General features: G+C 42.9%; 1 protein-coding gene and 1 long non-coding RNA gene across 11 annotated transcripts in view; both read left to right on the top strand.

Annotated features, from left to right (window-relative positions):
* ppargc1a (peroxisome proliferator-activated receptor gamma, coactivator 1 alpha) overlaps window positions 1-5,623 on the top strand; it is a 36,317-nt gene extending 30,694 nt beyond the window's left edge. For all 9 annotated transcript variants that reach the window (XM_019856144.1, XM_019856142.1, XM_019856150.1 and 6 more), the window contains one exon: window positions 2,913-5,623. In XM_019856144.1, coding sequence (XP_019711703.1) covers window positions 2,913-3,016 — 104 coding nt within the window. In that variant the 3' untranslated portion in view covers window positions 3,017-5,623. The remainder of the gene's footprint in view (window positions 1-2,912) is intronic.
* A 5,509-nt stretch (window positions 5,624-11,132) lies between these two features.
* LOC109507011 (uncharacterized) overlaps window positions 11,133-19,448 on the top strand; it is a 74,588-nt gene continuing 66,272 nt past the window's right edge. The window contains exons 1-4 of one of the 2 annotated variants that reach the window (XR_002166394.1): window positions 11,133-11,256; window positions 11,506-11,556; window positions 11,765-11,846; window positions 11,970-12,117. This is a non-coding gene — a long non-coding RNA (uncharacterized LOC109507011). Of the gene's footprint in view, window positions 11,557-11,764; window positions 11,847-11,969; window positions 12,118-19,448 lie in introns of both variants that reach the window. The other variant, XR_002166393.1, reaches the window with a different exon arrangement.

Below are 19,448 nucleotides of genomic sequence, written 5' to 3'. Positions count from 1 at the left end.
AGCCGTGACGAGCCATCACATGAAGTCAGAGTCGGAACGGTAATTTTTATTTCATTATTGCGCTTGGAACATTTCGAGCCATAGTTTTTTTCTTGGTTTTTTGGTAGGCATTCATGTGTAAATTTTTTGGGGGGGTGGGGGTAGATAATGAATCAGAACTGTGATTCTTTTTTTTATGTTGTTGTGCTTGTGAAATTTCAAGCCTGTGAATTGTTGTCGGCATTTGAGTAATGTGAAGTGCTTTTTTGACGTTGTTTTTGTTCGAAATGGGTGAGTACCAATGCTAGGTATCGGTATCAAGCCAATACTGGCCTTATTTCAAGATATCGGGTTTTGTGAAGCACGCCGATATCAGCCACTGATACCTACTGGAAAAAAATCAATAAATCTGGCTTTCAGTAAGTCTTCCTTGTCTGTAGTTGGTGCTATGCTGTTTAACAAATCGGTGAAACATCATGAGCCTCAGAAAAACAGAGAGATCTTTCTTCAGATTTGCTCTCGGTACTTGCTGTCGGTATTGATGACTACTCAAGAGTGAACACCGGTATCGGCCTAAAAAAAAGTGTTATTGACCATCCCTGATTTTTATTTGTAATTTTTAATGCTTCCCTAATTTTTCTTGATCATTTTAAATGTTTCCCCATTACGGGAAATTGGATTGAAAGAAATGCGACCCTGTCACGGGTGTAACATGTCGAGATTTCGTACAGTAACTTGAGATCTCCACTTGCCAAACGCTACGGTGCATTTCTAATATTGGGAGCTGCCAAGAATGGGATCCGTTGTGTCAGCCCCATACGTTGCTCTTAAAAGACGGATCAATCGTCAGCAGGGGAGGTTCGCCGAATAAGTGTTGTCCGTCAGCTTATTTGCGTCACTTTGTGTGTGCGTGCGTGTGTGCGCGCGCTTGTTTTCACGGAACGCCGTCCATTAGTTTTAAAGTAGAGCGCCGGGGTTATTTTTCATCCCTCAAGGTGCGCAGCGGGACACAAACGCCGCCGTCGGCCATCGCATTAGCGTAGATCACGCCTGGTATCTCCTCTCGCTGCCATGGTCAGTCCCATTTCTCAGCGTGTGCCGGCGGGTCCCTTTGGGGCCCCCATTTGTTGGAGCTGTCTGTTGCCAGAGATAAGATAGAGCCTGCGTATTATCTGCTCCATCGGGGAAAAATAGGACATATGAGAGAGTGGAGGCGTCTGGATAAAAATAGCCACTTTTGCAACACGTCCAATCTAAAAATCTGGATTTTTGTGGGTTTTTGGTCGGCTTTTGCTGACACATCAAAGGAATTTGGGGAGAAAACACTCCCACGCTGAAAACACCCAAAATCGAATCGCGGGATGCACTCTCATATTGAGGGACAAATATGACAGTTGTTTGTCTGCCACGATGTTTCTTCTAACCGCGCACTTTTTGCATCGTCGTAATTCTACTTCTGATATGATACCGTAACTTGTTATTGAGGTTGTATGACAGGATGTAAATAAGATCATCTTAAACATGACAAGTACCATCATTCTCAAGGTAACACACCCTAGCTTGAAGAAATCTTGTCATGTGAAATTTCCTGATCATTTTGCTCTAATTAAAGGAGTAAACCGCTGGTGCCTTGAGACCCGACATTAACGTTTCTCAAGATAAGAACCGTCGTAGCGATCGATCGGAGTTGAACAATTCCAAAAAGTGGCTTCGAGCTGTTTTAACGCCACTCCCGGCTGAGGTTTACTGAAAAACTAAAAAAACAAAGACAGTTATACCTTTTATCTTTAAAACATCTTTGCCTGATGAAGAAAACTGGAAATGCCGTAAATGGTGAGATGAGGAGATGAAGCCAAGTCATCCATCACACACAAAAAAAGGAAAAAAAAACGGACTGTTTACACAGCAAGCTCTAACTCTCTTTCATCCTTTTTAGCCCAGAAACACGTCAACTCCCTCCCGTCCTTTAAAACAGCGCTCCCCAACCTTTTTTGCCCCACGGACCGGTTTAATGTCAGATAATAATTTTAGGAACCGGCCTTTAAGGTGTGACGGATAAATATAACAAAATAACACGATATGACCTACGTGAAAACTGTGGTATTTTCGAAACATAATAATAAACACAAATCATGACACGAGGAATGTCTTATCTGGCCGCAACACTCTCTGGTCGCTCTGGTAACGTTTAAACATGCCCTCAAAATAAGATACACCGCAAATAAAAAGTACATGAAAAATACGACTCACCGTCGCCGCATATCATGCAAAGTGGGCTTGGTGCGTGGGAATCTCCCCTTGAGATAAATCCGTATTTTAAGGAGGACTCCTAATACTGTCTATAAAATGTAGCCTTGTTTTTCTTGAAAGTCGTAGGCTCCTCTTCGGTCTCCTGGCTGGGCCTTTTTCCCTTCCCAAAGGAACTTTCCAAAGACGTTTGTGTTTTTTACTCATTTTGTTAGCTCTTGGGTTTCATTTTAGCGGTAACGTATCACGTGACCGAGAAGCGCCGCCTTCACCTGCGTCAAGAGTGACTTACTGTAGACGAATATAACAAGAGAATCCGGTAATTTTTCAAAATAAAACACCTTTCAGATTCTGAAATGGATGTAAGTTATTTATTCTTTCTGTGCGGCCAGGTACCAATTGACCCACGGACCGGTACCGGTGCGGGATCGCTGGTTTAAATCGTAAAGGTTCCGAGTGAATGTCTCCCTTTGTGGGTCACCACACAATAATTTTTTCTTTAAAGCTAACAATCCCAAAATCTTTATTCTGAAGGTGAAATGTAGTTTTAAAGCTCAACTTGATTCTCCACCGGCAGCAAGATTAAGATTCTGCGGACAATTTTTTATTTTATTTTATTTTGAAATCCGAAGTCTGTATGAATTATAAATGTTAATTTTTCAAGTAATATCCCATCATTTCCACAGACTCCCATTCGGACGACTTTGACCCCGCCTCCACCAAAAGCAAGTATGACTCCTTGGATTTCGACAGCTTGCTGAGGGAGGCCCAGCGCAGCCTGAGAAGGTAACCCTCTCGGGGCTCCATACCCGAGCCATCCTCACCCTCACAACCCGCCGCCCGCCACCCCCGGCCCCACCCCCCTAACCTCCCGAGGGACTCCCAATACCTCACTCGCGTCTCTTATTTTTTTTTTTTTTTTCGGGATGACGAGACACTGAGAAGTTTTACACTCTATATGCGGTGGAGTATTTAAGAAGAGTACGTCTATAGACCTCTTTATCTATCAGAATTTATCCGAAACGAAGTTTACATGAACATAGCTGCTGAAGAGCTGAGGACGTGACTTCTGGGAAAGCCAGCGAACCCTCAGAACCTGCTGCACGGCTTTGACTGCTGTAGAATCAAAAAAAAAGAAGGCAGGTGGGGGGAGGTTTAAAAAAAAAAAGTGATTTCCCCAACCACAAGCCGCCCCTCCCCCAAAGCACTACAAGACCCACAATTCTTTGGAGGAGCTGAAAAAAATGCAGCTTGTTCAGCAAGATTGTTTATTTTGCTCTTGTTTTTAATTTTTTTTTGGGGGGGGGGTTGGGGGGGCTCTTGCTGTTTTTCAATCTCTTTGGAACTGGTGTTACATTTCAAAAGCAAGCGTTGAAAAACGTTTGGGGGAATTGTATCTCTTGTTGTCTACATTTGAAAGAGAACTGTAGTTGTGTATTTACAAATAACTCTAAAAAGGAATATTTTTTATGTTCATGTAAAGCTGGGGAATAAAGTTGTTTATGTGTTACAGCTATGCACTGTAAAACGCAGCCTTTTTTTTTCTTTTTTTTTTTTAATGCGGGGAAACAACATTTTCTTAATTCCGAATGTCGATGGATGTCGATAGTAATTACGATACTGCAAAACATACTGTGCGCCGACATGATGTTTCGGAGACATATGATGATTGTAAAAAAAAAAGGAAAAAAAAGAAAAGTGGCGATTTCTCATTTTTGAGGCAGCACGTGAACAAATTTATTTTCTTTTTTTTAAGTTATTCAGTCAGGCTTCTCTGTGTTTTACTTCAATGTGTAAAACGTGTTTTTTTTAATGTTTTTAATGATTGTAAAAACAAACGACCCCATTTTTTATGGATGATTTCTAAAGCAATCACGATTTTGTGTGTGTATACTGTATACGGCATATATTTATATGTGTGTGTACAGTGTGTATGTATGTATGTATGTATGTATGTGCATATATATGTACGTATATACATGTACATGTCAACGTAGCTCTTTGATTTTCGTGCTTTGTATGGTCGTCATTGATTCAACACAGGGAGAGGATGATGCATTGGAATCTTTTCAATCAGCGGAAATTGCATATTTATGTATTTATTTTCATATTTGAATCAGCAATATTTATGGGCTACATTTTACATGACTTTAAAAAAAAAAAAGTATTTATTTTGGAGTTTTATTTAACGCTCAATCACGAGACAGGGTGTCCAATAATTTCCAAGGTCGGGAAGCAGTACAACTTTTTATGCCTTTTTTCCGGAACAATCAGTAGCTTCATCCCAGTCTGACTTCATTGAGTCCGCAGCACTTTCTTGCTTGGTTTTCCTTTCAAGTAGAACAGAAAGCAATAATCGGGGTTTCTTTGCAGGAATTTCGCGTCGCTCTCAAAAGACTTTGTTGCGTCTCCACTCTTGCTCGATTAAGTGAATGCCAAACAAAAAAGTTTACAATTTCCTTTTTTGAATTTATTTTCTTTTTTTTTTTTAAAAAAAAGATCTTGTAAAAAAGAAAAAAAAACATATACTACTGATATTATTCGCAGTAATAACAAGATGAGTAATAATAATCTAAATAAAAAGGGGGGAAAATATATAAAAAGCAATAAATTATTTTTCTGAATTGTATTTTAGCGCTGATTGTTGTGTTATTTTCTTTGTATTTTTTTTCCAGCTATTTTCTTTTTATTTTTTATTTTTATTTTTTTTGACCCATTACCCAGCCGCTGTGATGTCAGCGCCCCACATGCCAGCCGGTCCCTTTAAGACGTCTCCGTGCTGGTAAACGCACGCACGACCTTTGTGACATCCGTGTACGGCAAACTTCCGACCGACCGTGTTTGACGTGAACGTGTTTGTGGTTTACTTGTGTGCATGGCCGATCAACGAGACGGTGCTGACAACATGACAAAAAAAAAAAAAATGCTGAGCTCGTGGGTCCGTTTCACGGACGCCAAACTGTTTCCATGTATTGTTTTCTTTTCGTTGGCTATCCTGGGTAATGGTGTCACGTTTCATAGATGTGCGGCTTTAATCAGTGTAATAAACTGCTTTGTAAATGGCCTAGAGTAGCAATATATTTGAGCAATTTTTAATATTGTGACCTACCGAGGATTCTGCCACTGCTTTGTCGTCGGGTGATCTTGTTTTCTTTGGAAGGACAATATGTGCGAGTGAGCTTTTAGCCAGGTGTTTGTATGCTTGGAGAGGGAATAGAAACATGCGCGCCACGTGTGTGTGCGTGTGCGTGCGTGCGTGCGTGTGCGTGTGTGTGTGCGCGTATGTGTCCTATCCACGTTGCCTTACTAATGCCTTTGTGGTTCTACCTATTGTACGAATTTCTTGTGAATTTCATTTTTCATGTGCAATTCTCATCAGCCTCACCATGCCAATAAAGGGAAAAATGTGACTTTTTTTTTTTAATCATGGTCATTATTATTTATTTGTTTGTTTGTTTTTTTTTTGCCTCCACCCGGGAGTCAAAGGATGAAAAGATGACGGGAGCGAAACCATCGCGGAACTTGCAAATGTCTGTCCCTCTTTGGTATTCCGATCATCTGGGAGGTGACGCCGCCGCAGTCTGTGTCCACAGCTTGACTTAGCCTGCGAGTTAATTAAAACGTCCGAGAGAACAGTTTCATTAGGACAAGGGAGCCAGTTGATAATGGCCATTTCTTCCTCGAGCGGGCGGACGAAAATCACATTTGTGCTTCATTTCGAACATTTGAAAGCATTTCCACCCCCCAACCCCCCGCTCCCCCAGTCCAGGGGAAAAAGAAATCAACCAAAGTGCGCGTAGAAACCAGAAGATAGTCATTCACAGCAAGCTCAATAACAGCAACAATTGGGAACGGCGTCCAAACAGAAATCACGCAAAGAAATGCCCCAAATATATTGAAAAATGTGTTTTGATTTTCCCCTTTCTTCCGCTTTCTGGCCGAGAGAAAATATGGGGGGTGTTGGGGGGGGGGGGGTGGGGGGGGGGGTGCGCATTAAATTTGAAGCACGGCGGGGAGGGAGGGTGTTGTTGTGTTTATTTTTATTTTCTTATTAAGGCTGCCGTTTGGCCTTCGAGGAAGAGAAGCGACGGGCTTTCATTTCAGCGGGAGGTCTCCGCTCTGCTTGCCCTTTTCATGCGATGAAACCCTTCTCGGAATTCGCTCCATCACCTTTATAGCCCCCACCCCCACCCCCCGCATCTTTCTTTCCTTCACAATCACATCATAAAAACATGAACACAATTGTTGGAATGAAAGAAAAATCCATAATGCTGACTGAAATAACTTGACAATGACAAGTCTGAAATCTGCAAAAGCCACAAAGCGTCCTTTGGTCACATGAGACAATATTTCGAACTTTTTGCAGGGGGGGGGGGGGGCGCAAAACGCAAAACTAATCATGTCCCGGGGCCGCTTTTGGACTTTTTTGTGTGCGCAACAAAGAAATGTGAAGACTAAATCTGACATGTGATAACAATTGGATGAAAACATTCGTCAATGTTTCCCCATTACGGGAAATTGGATTGAAAGAAATGCGACCCTGTCACGGTTTTAACATGTCGAGATTTCATACAGTAACTTGAGATCTCCGCTTGCCAAACGCTACGGTGAAAACAAGGACTGATCTAAACCCAACTCAACATTCTATGGAAGAAGATTAACCCTTTCCTGCGCCAATAATGATAACCTGTAACCTGCTAGCATGATAAGCTGTCCGCTGCAGTGACCGCTGTCCCCGAAAGGGTGAACTCGCAAAAATAAGACTGAATTTCTTCAGTTTCTGTTCTGAAAATGGTCATTTGTTGTGTTGGAGGAGAGTCGGCCTTTGTCTTCCTCCTCGTGTTCATTAATTTTGGATGATGTGAGGATGTTGGTTATCCAAATACAGGCAGGCTGGAGACGATGAACAGTACCTTCGAAGGTTTTATTTTTCTTTTCTGCAGTTTACGAATCGATTCGGGCTCCTAAGAGTTTCAGATTTCATCAGGAAGCCCAGAAAAAAGTACAGTCATGAGAATATTGAGAGACAATATGATAATGAGAGGCGGGGAGTTACGCCTCCATGCAAATCCCAGAAACAAAGAAAGGTTGATGCAATTCGATCTTGGCATGTTGGGAAAGTCCTGACCTCTCTCGCTGTGCGTAAATTTTGAGATAAGAGTCCCTCCCCGGGGGAACTTGATGGCCTTCAGGGACTCTCCCGAGGTGGGGGTCAAGGGGCACGAAAGGTGATTGTAATCACAGCAAGAAGGAAATACCTTCAACAGCATTCTACATTCTGTGTTTCAAGTGTTTGAACAGAACCAACAACAGAGAGGGGCTAAAAAAAAAATCACAGTAAGGAATAGATTCCTTAACAGTTGTTACTCTTGCATTCAAAAGATTGCTCTTTTTATGGGCAGTGGCACATACGGGAAATGTACTGTAAACAAACATCCGCAAGAATGCATTTTGATTGGACGCGGTGAATAATGCATGAATCCTGATGACAGTCGTTGCATTTTATCTTCCGAGCTGATTATCTGGAACTACGCGGTCAATGATGGAGCGCGCCGGCGTCAAATCAGTGCAAGCAAGCGAGAGTCCAACTTGGAGCTCAAAAGAAGATGCCTCCCGGAGTTTGATTTCACAAGAAACGGATTGTTATCGACCAATCATCTGTTGGTTTTTGGTTGTCCATTTCATCATTTCGAACCCACTTTTGAACCCTTTCATCATCAGATAGATGATGATCACCCCCCCTCCTCATCCCCTCCCCCTTTCTGTTTTCTTCTTCCGAGTCTTTTATGCCACCTTATGGGAGAAAGATAATGACAGTGCTATTAAAATTGCAATCTCCCCATGCGACATTCGAGTTTCAGCACTTTCTGCCGTTAAAGAGTAATGAGGAACAGACGGACAGTCTTCTTCTCCTTCTAAACGATCAACTTTGGGGACCGGATGTATTCTTTCGCTGGATAATTAATGGCCACTGACAAATGGCGCTTGATTGAGGGACTCATCCTTGTATTTTCAATCACCATCTGCTGTGCAGCGCCGGCAAAAAAAAAAAAAAAAATGTTAATTACCTCGAGTGTGCCCGAGACGCGGCGTATTAATTAGAACAACAACAACAGCATTGCAGGGTTTTAGTCGTGATGTTTGTAGATTTTTGTTGATGGAGTAGGGAAGGAATGAGATCCAGGAAGTTGCAAATGTGCTCCTTTGATAAAGCATCGCCGCTTTCATCGTTACCTGGACCTGCGGGCCAATGGCGGCTCTCTTCGGGTGGGACGTCGGTTGAAAGATGGCCGCCAGCGGCGGGCCGACGGCTGATCGGATGCGGCATTTGCGGCGCGTATCATCACTAATTATTTAGCAATCACCCAGTTGCATCAATAACAATTTCGACAACAACATCAACACTTAATGGCTTCGTTCAAAGCGCCGAAAAATAAAATATGCTCCTTCCCTTCATATAAATGGGCCATTTCCAGTTTTATTAGGGAGCGGATGGAGACTCGCACTGTGAGTTAAAGAGCGTCTTGAGGTCTGAATTACTAACTGACGAGCCTCATTACGCAAACAAGTAAACACGGGCCTCATTTGACAAATGTCTGGATGCAGTTTGTACAAAAACATGTTTTTTGGGTTTTTTTGTGTCGATATTGAAGAGCCCGGATGGTAAAATGTGATTTTCAGGTCTCACACACACACACACACACACACACCCACACATTTTTTTTCTTTTGTGGAGCAGTTTTGCAATCAATGACTTGATCTGAGGAGCAACTTTTATGGAGCATTATTTTCAGTTTCTTTTATTTTTTTTGCTGGTCAATCCCAGGGACCTGAAGCAAAGGATTTTATTAAATCATAAAAATATGACAATATAACAATTGTTTTTCTTTTTTTATATAATCAGGTGTTTTTATTTCTTAAATTCACTTTGTGGATAGCAGCAAACTATATCTTCTTCTTGTCTAGGCGCAGACCTAAATTGATAAATAATATAAAAATTAAGGAGGACCAAACTGCAATGTAATTTTGAGAACACTTACTGTGCAGATCTCAAAATCAAAACTCAGGACACCTCGATGCGACATAATAACGGTAGTTCATTGTAAGCATTTCAAATAAAATGGCTGCCACCGACGATGTGTAATACAGTATGAACATTTATAAATGTAAAAACATGAACATGAAGACAGTAGAAACTGGCATCCGAGAGGGCTACGAAGTCAATTTTTCACGGTAATGCCTTGGTATCGCCGCATATAATAATAGAAAAGATTTTGTGTATATTTCGGAGACTTGAAACCCCTCTCAGTCCTAAAACCCCTGGCAGGGGATCCTAACCTCCATCTAGAAGTGTCTTCCTTTCAAATTCTAAAGCTGGCTACCCCGCTTGTTTGTTTTTGTTTTTTTTGTCCTCGCATCATCAGAGAAACATCCCATATTTGTCGGATCAGGGCGCCATAATGGCTCCGTTCAAGCATTCCTGATGACGGGATGGCTGGAAATGAGAGAGATCCTGAGTGCTTGCTCCTTTTATTTGCTCCTTTTTATTTATGTATTTATTTATTTATTTTTGTTGTCCAGTCTAAATTCAGTTGCAGGCTACTTACTCCCTTACTCCCTCCCTCCCTCTCTCTCTCTCTCTCTCTCTCTCTCTTTCCAGACCGCAGTTTGAACCCCCGGCTCGTCACGCCACAGGAGATGGGTCACATGGACAGTTATTGTTTGTTTGCACTATTTATGTCAATGTACAGTCTGTGGCAAATGGCCCCATAATGTAATCAGTCATTCCTGCTGTCCCGCTCTGCCGTCCATCAGGCTAATGACGATCCGGAACTGTGAGAAGTAAGGCGGCTGTGATTTCATTCCCGTGTCTGGAAAAATGTCAACAAAAAGAAAGAAATCGCTCTTCCAGGAAGCTCTCACTCTCTCCTCTCATTGGAGCATCCAATTCCTTTATAGTCATGCAATAATCATGATCAAAATCCGTCATCTTAATCCTGGGTTGTCGGTACAAACACGTCAAATCTTGTGGTGGTGTTTTTTTTTTTTTCCTGTCTGTCATAGTGCATTAAAATGCACGGACAGAGGAGCTGTAATTAGCGGGCAAAAATGAATCCACGTGGCGAGAACGCAATTAAAGTGCTGTTTGGAGCACTTGGTAATCTTGTGTGACAAGGCTTACAATTCAATTAACCCCCGCTTTTTAGCACTTTGTTTCAACTTCCTGGGAGGCTCATTTGCTTTCAACTTACTTCAATTTCATTAATGAGGCCGCAGGAAATGTCCAGTTTGAGAGTTTGCTGGTGTTGGCGACACGTGAGACGCTTCGCTGGCCAGATAGCGCTCAAATAGGATCATGTATGATCTCGGATGCACGGTATAGAAAAATGCTGCGGCAATTAGTCAATATCCTGAATATCCAGCTAACCAGTATACTCTCCATAAAACCCTTACGGAGCTTCAAATTTCACGTACTAGTATCCTCTTTCTCCTCACTAATGGAATAGAAAAACGACAGGTTACTGGTAAGGCAAAAATGTGCTGTGTGCTCCTAGCACTGCTAATGACAATTCAGAATGGGTCGAGTAAATATTTGGCGATTCACTAGAAGTACAAGTAGTGTGCAGATGTCAACTAGTTCACAGTTTTGCCTTTATTTTTTTTTTCTGCCCGTCATTATGTGTCACCGGGAGAAAATATATTACATTCGAGTAGGGACCCGTCATTAGTAAGAGGCTGTTGTACTAGTGCTACTTTTTGTAAAAAATTTGTTTGTTGCCTTGCCATATTTTTCTCAGATCAAATTTGTGCCTTGGTTGGGAAATAATGGTTAAAAAAATAAAAAAATAAACCAAACGGAAACTTCGTGGAAACGATGACGTCATCTCATCGCGTCTTCTTTCCTGTTGGTTGTTTGGCTAGCGACTGTCTTGCGGGCTGCGACACTCTTGCGCTCAATCAGCGCTGATTTGGAGGAGGGTGGCTTCTTGCTACGAGCGCAGTCACAAGAGCGAATCACCGCCTTTCCAAGTACACCACGTTCCGTCATTCAGTGCGATTTATTTCAATAGACTTCAACAATCTGTTCATTGTTTTATCGTCCCAAAGGAAGCGCAAGCAAAGTACTATATCTCTAAAATGCTGACTCACTTCACTTTATTCGGAACACCTTGCTAATGCCATTAATCTACGATCGTGGTTGTAGTTTGCAGATTACAACCAAAATAAACAATTATTTGTTAGTGTTCCTTCCCCCACCCACTTATTTTGCATTTGAAGGGTTACTGAAAGCAGACATTTGGGAAAATTCGTCGTGTGAGCCCATCCAATGTGAGTCCATTTTATTTATTTCTTTCGGTGACAGGATGACTATCGTTGAGTTCAACTACAGATCATGACGACAAAGACTTGTGCTGCCACCTAACTTAATTTTAATTAAAAGTTTATTTTGAATGTGACGATTGGCTCGTTTTTTTTCATTGGCTCTGCTTTGGTCAAATGACAATGATATTTTTATTTTTTATTTTTTTGCCACCAGGAAGTACGTCTGACGGACGTTGTGAGAAGGCACCTGTTGTTTTGCATGCTCATGACCACCGCCTAGCAAAACTACCGAATATGTGAGGATTTCACTGCCGCACCCGTCTTCCCAACGCTGTGTTTATTCAAGTCATCACAGCATCATGCACGATGTTTTTGACACAAAAAATCCTTTTGTCTGTTTTTTTTTTTCCCCCCCTCAGGTCAAACAAGACGCCACACTGCCATCTTGGATCACTTCCACCCGTAATGTTTGCATGCTGGCCAAGGGCAAGTGCTTCCCATGCAGTCCTGTCACTGATACCACATCCAAGAATTAGGGCTGCTTCTTTCCTCATCACTTGTCAAGAGGTAAGTGTGTGTGTGTGTGTGTGTGTGTGTGTGTGTGTGTGTGTGTGTGTGTGTGTGTGTGTACATTTTATCAAACCATTTGCGACAAGGGCAAGAAAGACTTTGATATCCGTCATTTTATCTCCCGGCTGCCTGAGGGGCGCCAACTTGTTAACAGGGCGATGGGTCCAATGTTCTTGCAGTGCGTCAAATTTTGCGTCTTCTTTTGTTGTAACGACACATCCCCGCTGAGGATGTGACAGGCAACCCACACATTTTCTACTAATGGCAGCTTTGGGTACTTTGAAGTGGCTGCTTTAATTTGCTGCATGGTGCCCATCACATTAATGGTGGAGAAAGTTTTCCAATGATTTATCGTGGCCTCACTTTTTTTTTTTTGGTCCCAAGTAAGTGGCATTTGAATATGGGCGTGTCGACTTTTTACAGAATCCCGCTTGTCCTAGTCATCAGTTTGCAGGGGAATGTGTGCGTTTTCTATTATTGTATCTTGTTAAAACACTACAAGTGAGCGCGTATACCCGGCGCTGACATATTTGCAGAGTGCCGACACGGCACAATTTGTTTGAGTCGGAGCAAAGAGGGAGAGCGAGTTGAGCCCCCGAGAAAGCGCTGGGGCTCACCTTTTGTTATTATTTTCCGACTCAGTCTCTTCCTGGCCTACTTTGAGCATTGTTGAAGCGCACGGCAATTTAACGCTGTACGCTTACTATGCAAAGGTTTCGAGAAGGGGGGGGGGGGGATAGCCTAGTCGCATCAGTTGGTGCACACGACACCATAGAACGGTGTCATCATTCAAATTCTTTTTTTCTTTTCTTTTTTTCGCCCATCATGTATATGACATGGATTGGATTTGTTCATGTGAACAGTACAGTAAAGATTTTTTTTCTTTTTTCCCAATCCAGCCCAGGACTATTTTGTATGTGTATTTAAATCGGATATGCGTCGGATTTGACGCTCTGGTTGCACTCATCTGGCGTGTATGTCGAATCGAGCAATGGTGATCGGAGAAACAGAAAAAAAAGTTGCAAAATAAACCGACATTAAGTTTCAACCAAAGTGTCACCCTTCATGCCATGTTTCTGCGGGCATGCGTGTCACTTGACAGACACATTCTGTTGACCTTTGGAGCTGTGTTTGCTCTGATTGAACAAAAAAAGCTCTGATTGAACAAAAAATCCAAATGGCTTGAATGCAGCCTCAACACATACACATAAAACTTGGAAAATAAATTTCTTTCACTGGCTTGATATAACCAAAAAACTGGTACGGATTCATGACATATTGACATTTCTTGATGTTCTGTTTTATAATTGCATTATATGAGAAGGGGGGGGGGTATGAAGACTACAAACTATCAAAATAATTTTTAATCTAAAAAAAATAGGGAGGTGTCCAATGCATCTGTGTAATGATGATCTTTCACAAAGTGGCATGGCCAGATATGTGCACTGGAGCCCTCACAGTCCGGATTGTTATGGGATCGTTTGATGTGGCCGTTTTTTCGATTGGCTGTCACGGTCACGGCTTGTTTTAAAACCGCATAATCCTCCCTCGACATCACATTCCCTCAATAGCTGGCTAACCCTTGTAATTGGGAAGGCTTGAGACGCTGTGATTTTTCTCCTGTACGTCCCTTCTGTGAAGAATGCCATTGGCTTTTTATTATTCGGCAGGGTTTCCAATTTGCCAGTGTCAATTTACCGAGGCCTTTCTGCCTCCTTGACTGCCATAATCAACGCCAGCTCCAATTTTTTTGCAGCTTACTCAGACGTCAGCGTGGAGCGAGAGCCCCAAAATTTGCCGACGTGCCGAGTCCGTGCCTGACAACATCCACGCGGCGATCTGATCCCGCAATTTGCGTACACACGCGGAAGCAAATCCTCGCTTTCACCCTATACGTTGGCGGCCCCCCGGCCTACTTTGCAAATCAATCATGCGGCACAAAACGGTGGCTTAGAGTTTTGCAGATGTGTTGGGGGCAGCTGCTAAAATATGTGGCGGAGTGTTTACGGAGAATACGAATGAAGGTATCATACGAGTTTTATGGTTCCTAATAAGCCCCAAGGCGGGGAGCATTATGACTCTACACTTTTACAACCTCGGATGGTCTGCTCAGATGTACGTGTGTGTGTGTGTGCGTGTGTGTGTGTATTGCTCAGCAGAAGATGAGTGTTTATACTACTTTCACAAATGGTGGCTGATTCCAATTAAAATACACACACACACACACACACACACACACACACACACACACACACACATTGGTCATGTTGATGCACAAGTTGCGTTCAAAGTAATAGCAGATCAGTTATTGTTTTTGGTAGAAGTTGTATGACCACATGGAAAATAAATTGTAGGTGGTCAAGTCATAGAAAACCAAAGAACATTCATCATCGGCATGCTCCTCAGCCTGTTTAGCCGCGATGGTAATAATTCATGGAAAGGGCCCCGTTCAAAAATAATCGTGAATTAAATTGATGACAAATCTGGGGATGGAGTAACTGTTCACAGGTGGAAGGACTGAAAGTAGTTCTCATCGTGTGAAATGTGGAAGATGGTTTCGCTGGATACAATATATATTTGAGATGGTAAAGAAAAAACTCGGGTGCTACTCGTCTAGTTTGAGACAATTGCGATGCTCGTCAACAAGGTTCAGAATCAGAATCGCCTTTATTGTCATTGTATAGCATACAACGAAATTTGGGTTCGACATGAAACCAACGGGCCATTCAAGCCAGAGCGTGTTATTGTCGTGCCCTCATTACGTTGACGGTGCATTCATGTGGTTACTCCAAACAAGCCAGCAGCTGCAGCCTTTTTTTTTAAATGTAAATGAATACATACTAAAGTACAAAAGCACCTTTTTTACTTTTATCTTGCAACACATGCCTTCTGAAAACTCATATTGCTTCCTTCGTCCAATTTCTATGAGGGGAAACGAAGTTTCTTGATGGGAGGCATTAAATGGCGCCTGACAAGTAATGTGCGCCGCGTGTCCTAATGGATGGATTTCAAGGAAAAATCCTTATCTCACCCTCTTTGTGTTGCACTTCAAAGTTGCTGAGCGCGTTGGTTTTCGGGTTTGTTATTCAAATTTGCGCATGCCTTTTGGCCCTTCATAAGCATATTAATAGTATTTTGTCACACAAATGGCTGGTGGTCATGGAGGCGTCATCAAACAATGAAATTGCGCCATAAACGCTTTAAAGCCAGGCAGGATGTGCTCCTAATAATGCAGGCCAGTAAACGACCCGCTTGCTTTTCAACGGTTTGTCGCGGAGGCCGTTCCAAGACCGTCTTCGTGCCTTCTGCGTCGCCGCCTTTCTGGATTTTTTCCTGCGGTTTGATGAGCCGGAGAAACGCGTCGTGTGTGCTAAGATTAAACAAGAGTCCACATCAGAAGGGGACGATAAAAAATGATCGTATTGAGAGGCCGTTTTTTTTTTCATGCAAACTTAACCGCAGAATGTTCAAATCATCATTCAAATCATTGTGACTGTTTTTGTGGATGTTTTCATCGTTATTGAATTATAGAAAAAAATTGAACCAATCTTACTGTATGTGAGCTCTTGGCCAACGGGCGAACTTTCAGCTCTGAGGAAACTGCAGTCTCTTGTTTACTTTCGACGTCAGCTTGCTACTTTCGACGTCAGCTTGTGGTAAACCTGCGTGACGTCATGCTAGCCGTAACGGCGTCGTCTTTGATCCCAGCACTTTGTGCCCTCTGTCATCAACTAATAGCTTCAACTATGACAGAATACAACACGACGCCTCGTGTATGTCGAGTTCAAAGGAATGGTGAAGAATATTTTATCTGGTTAGGATTTGCATTGTCATTATTTTATATTTTCTGTCCGTGCACCAATAATAGTATATATAATGTGTCACAAGTCGACTCGGAGCATGCTGGCTCATTTTTAGCATGTTTCCCAAAACCCAAGGTGACATGCACCCTCCTCCTCTTTAACCCTTTGATGCACCCCGTGACCTGATTACATGATCAGCTGTCCACTGTCGTAACCGCTGTCCCTGAAAGGGTTGAAGTCATCCGACGTTGACGTTCAATCTTTTGCAGAGAACTACTTTCAACTACCCCGTCAAGGGTTGATGCTAACTTATCCCCCCGCCCCTCCGCCTTCCAAAATTGTTTACTTTCACAGCCGCGAACCACCGAAATGCTCATTTCTGGGGTGGCGCTGTGAGTTTCCAATCCCCATAACTGATGACACATTTGCGTCATCCGCAGAAATATTTCACCGCTTGATCATCCATTAAAGGAGTTAAAATGTGCTGAATGCTAAATGAGCCCGCACTTATTGACTCTGCGCGACAAGTTGTGTTGGCGTTCATTTATTACATTTGCAGCCGAGGACATAAATAAGTGTCACGTTTGTCTGATGGGGCTTCCCGGAACACGGCGGCCTGATAGAATCGATGGCTTTCTAAAAGCGCTTATTCGAAAAGAGGATCAATGAGAGAGATCATTCCCACGTGTACACAAATAGAGCCATTGATGCTATTGAGAGCCCTCCGGCCTGGACGCTAATGTTGTGGTGGTGACGGCATCTCTATCCGCTTCCTCCACTTCTCCCCCCCTTTTTTTTTGTGTTTGTTTACATCTCATAATTCAAGATGGAGCCGCCGCGATGGAACAGAAGACCTCGGGCTTAGAGTAATGCCCCTGAAAGGCGGCGCTCACCCCGCCGCCACTGCCGCCGACATCAATATTTCTCTTTGGCTTTGGCGACAAACTTTCCAACCGCCGCGCTTGTCAAGTTGTTTGCGTTTGGCTTGCCGCTAAAACCTTTTGATTGCTATCTGTCTATTGCCGCAGCTTTTGTGTATTGTTAGCCCAGGAAACCACCTGATTCCCGGCGGTGCTCCGGTGTCTTCAAATCCTTCCCAAAATGATTTTGGAATAAGAATGCAAATTTTTTTGAAAGCCTTGTTTCTCACCCGACTTTTGTCTCAAAGAAGAGCGGGGAAATGCTTCCGTGCGTCCTTCAGGAAGTTCAAAAAGACGACTGTAATCTTACACAGTGAGCTGGAGTGTCGTGTACATGCTTAGCGAAAATATTGCCACACACTCTATCAGCTCCCCATGAATCGTAGATTTTTAGCCCCAGTACCATGAACACAATTGGGAAAACTCGACGAAAGATTTTTATTTATTTTTTTTTTTGCAAAACTCTGCCTTTTCTTCCATTTTCACTCCCTCCAGGCGGAACGGTGTTGCCTTATGCCGAGTTGTTCCAAGCTCATCATTCGCGCAAGCAAAAACGCACGTTAGCCCAGGGACGGTTTGAGCGAGATTTAACGCCGGCTGCATCCGAGATCGCGTACTCCCTGTTGGAGTGTGAGATGAGCAGATTTGAATTTACATGAAGATGTACGGATAGGGACGTTCGGAATGCCGCATAAACGCCGATGCAATGGAAGACGGGTGGATAAAGCGGAGGCGCCCTCGTATTAACTTATGCATGACAAATGGGAGGCAATTTCTCAGATATACTGGAGCACCTCGTTTTCTGTGGGGCGCTTCAAAGTGCCCTTCGGATCGTGGAATAGAAAACGGAATGGCACTCACTAGAGTGCAGACCTCCCGCAATACCTCACACCCAAAATATTTTCTCCTTAGAAATAAACTGAAATTTTTGTGGCAAAAAAAAAAAAACAAACAAACATTTGGAGTCATTTTAAAAAAAAGGGGCATAATCTTATAAACTGTGCTTCCTCCTGTCCCTCCTAATTCCTGTTTTTACTGTATGCCCAATTCAGGGGGAAAAAAAATGCTTTTTACAAGTACTAAATTCATACAGCTTTGCCGAGTCGACTCCAGGCAAACTTTGCTCATGTTTGCAATGATTTCAAGTTTTAATCCAAAATTATTCACATGAACTGATGGCGGCCGCATAGTGTGAAATTTACGGTCACTTGTCTCGCAGAACAACGCAAAATATCACCTGAGCGACAGCTCCTAAACAAATTTGTGTCCGGGCCTGTTACGACTGCCCCCGCCCATTACTCCCTCCCCTCTCACATGTACAATTATGAGTCGCTGTTGATAACATCCTCTGTTTTTTTCCGATTCCCTACTGTGCCCCCTCCATTAGAGGGGTAAAACTTGGCATTTGTCTCCCCGCCTCTTATGTTATTCTTTTTCATCTAAGAAAATCGGGCAGCTGTTCAGCAACCCTATTGTGTCTCCCTCTGTTGGTCGTTGTTTTTGTCTCCTGGGCAGGTTGTAACTGTTTCATTGCTTTGTACTTGTGCATTTGCAACGACACTGAATTTGATTCCATTCCATGAACATATCGCTCTATTAGGGATATTGCTGTTGAACGCAGTAACTCCATATTTGGTGTTATTCTCGGGAAGCTGATGATGATGTGGGACTGCTGAAATGAGACAGGTCCGAGAAACGTGAAGCTGCGTCCTCGAGTATTTCTTAAATGTGCTCTCATCTGTACAACTTTAAAAGTCACATCTCACCGAGGATGTATGGAGGGGTTAATCCCGGAATTAACCCCGTCACTTCTCGTGACCCGTTTTACTCAACCTGAGTCACGGCGCTCCCGGAGCCATCTCGTGTGTTCCCGCATTTTCAGGATTTCCCCGAGAATGCTTGGTTGCTTGGCAACAAGCCGAGGAGTGGCCGGAGTCCCCCGAGAGGCCAGTTTTACAAACTTAACTGAACATATTCAAGGTCTGGAAAGTCGTGTTTATCGTATCGATGTTTTGATCCTTTATTCTTTCCTGTTAAATGCCGTCATAACATTATTGCAAGCGTTCCTCTCGTGCGTTTTATTGTGGAAGAGGCATTAAATAAAAAATTGTTTTGGTACACTCCATCGCATCGTTGGCTTCCCCTATTAAATTCTCTCCAATTCACTCATGTAGGACAAGTTTTCTAATTGCCATATTTAATGTGTTCATTATTTAATTATTCTTTTAATTAATTTGTCACGACTAAATGATTACCGTAATGCAAGGGCTCTTGGCGTAGAACCGCGCCCACGCCGCCCCCTGTCACCCTTCCCCCTTATTGTGCTCGCTGCCGTTCCAGTATGGAGCCTGCGGAAAAGAAATGGGATGTTAAGGGAATGCCAACTATTCTCAGGTGGACTGACATGTTTTATGGGCATGCAAATGGCTTGAAAGTTTCAGTGATTGTCATAAAAGAAAAAAGTTTCACGAAGCACAGCATGCGATTTAAAGCCATTGTAACGTAAGGCAGGCGGAAAGGATTATGACGTGGTTTGTCCATCCTAAAGCAACACAACAGGTGTCCTGGCCGGTCCGCCGACGTTACAGCCGAATGCAGTTGGCGT

This window comes from Hippocampus comes, unplaced genomic scaffold (genome assembly GCF_001891065.2).
Source record: "Hippocampus comes isolate QL1 unplaced genomic scaffold, H_comes_QL1_v1.1 scaffold246, whole genome shotgun sequence".
In the NCBI taxonomy this organism is placed as follows: domain Eukaryota; kingdom Metazoa; phylum Chordata; class Actinopteri; order Syngnathiformes; family Syngnathidae; genus Hippocampus; species Hippocampus comes.
Note: the sequence above shows the minus strand (reverse complement) of the source record. Positions and strands in the feature narration are given on the sequence as shown.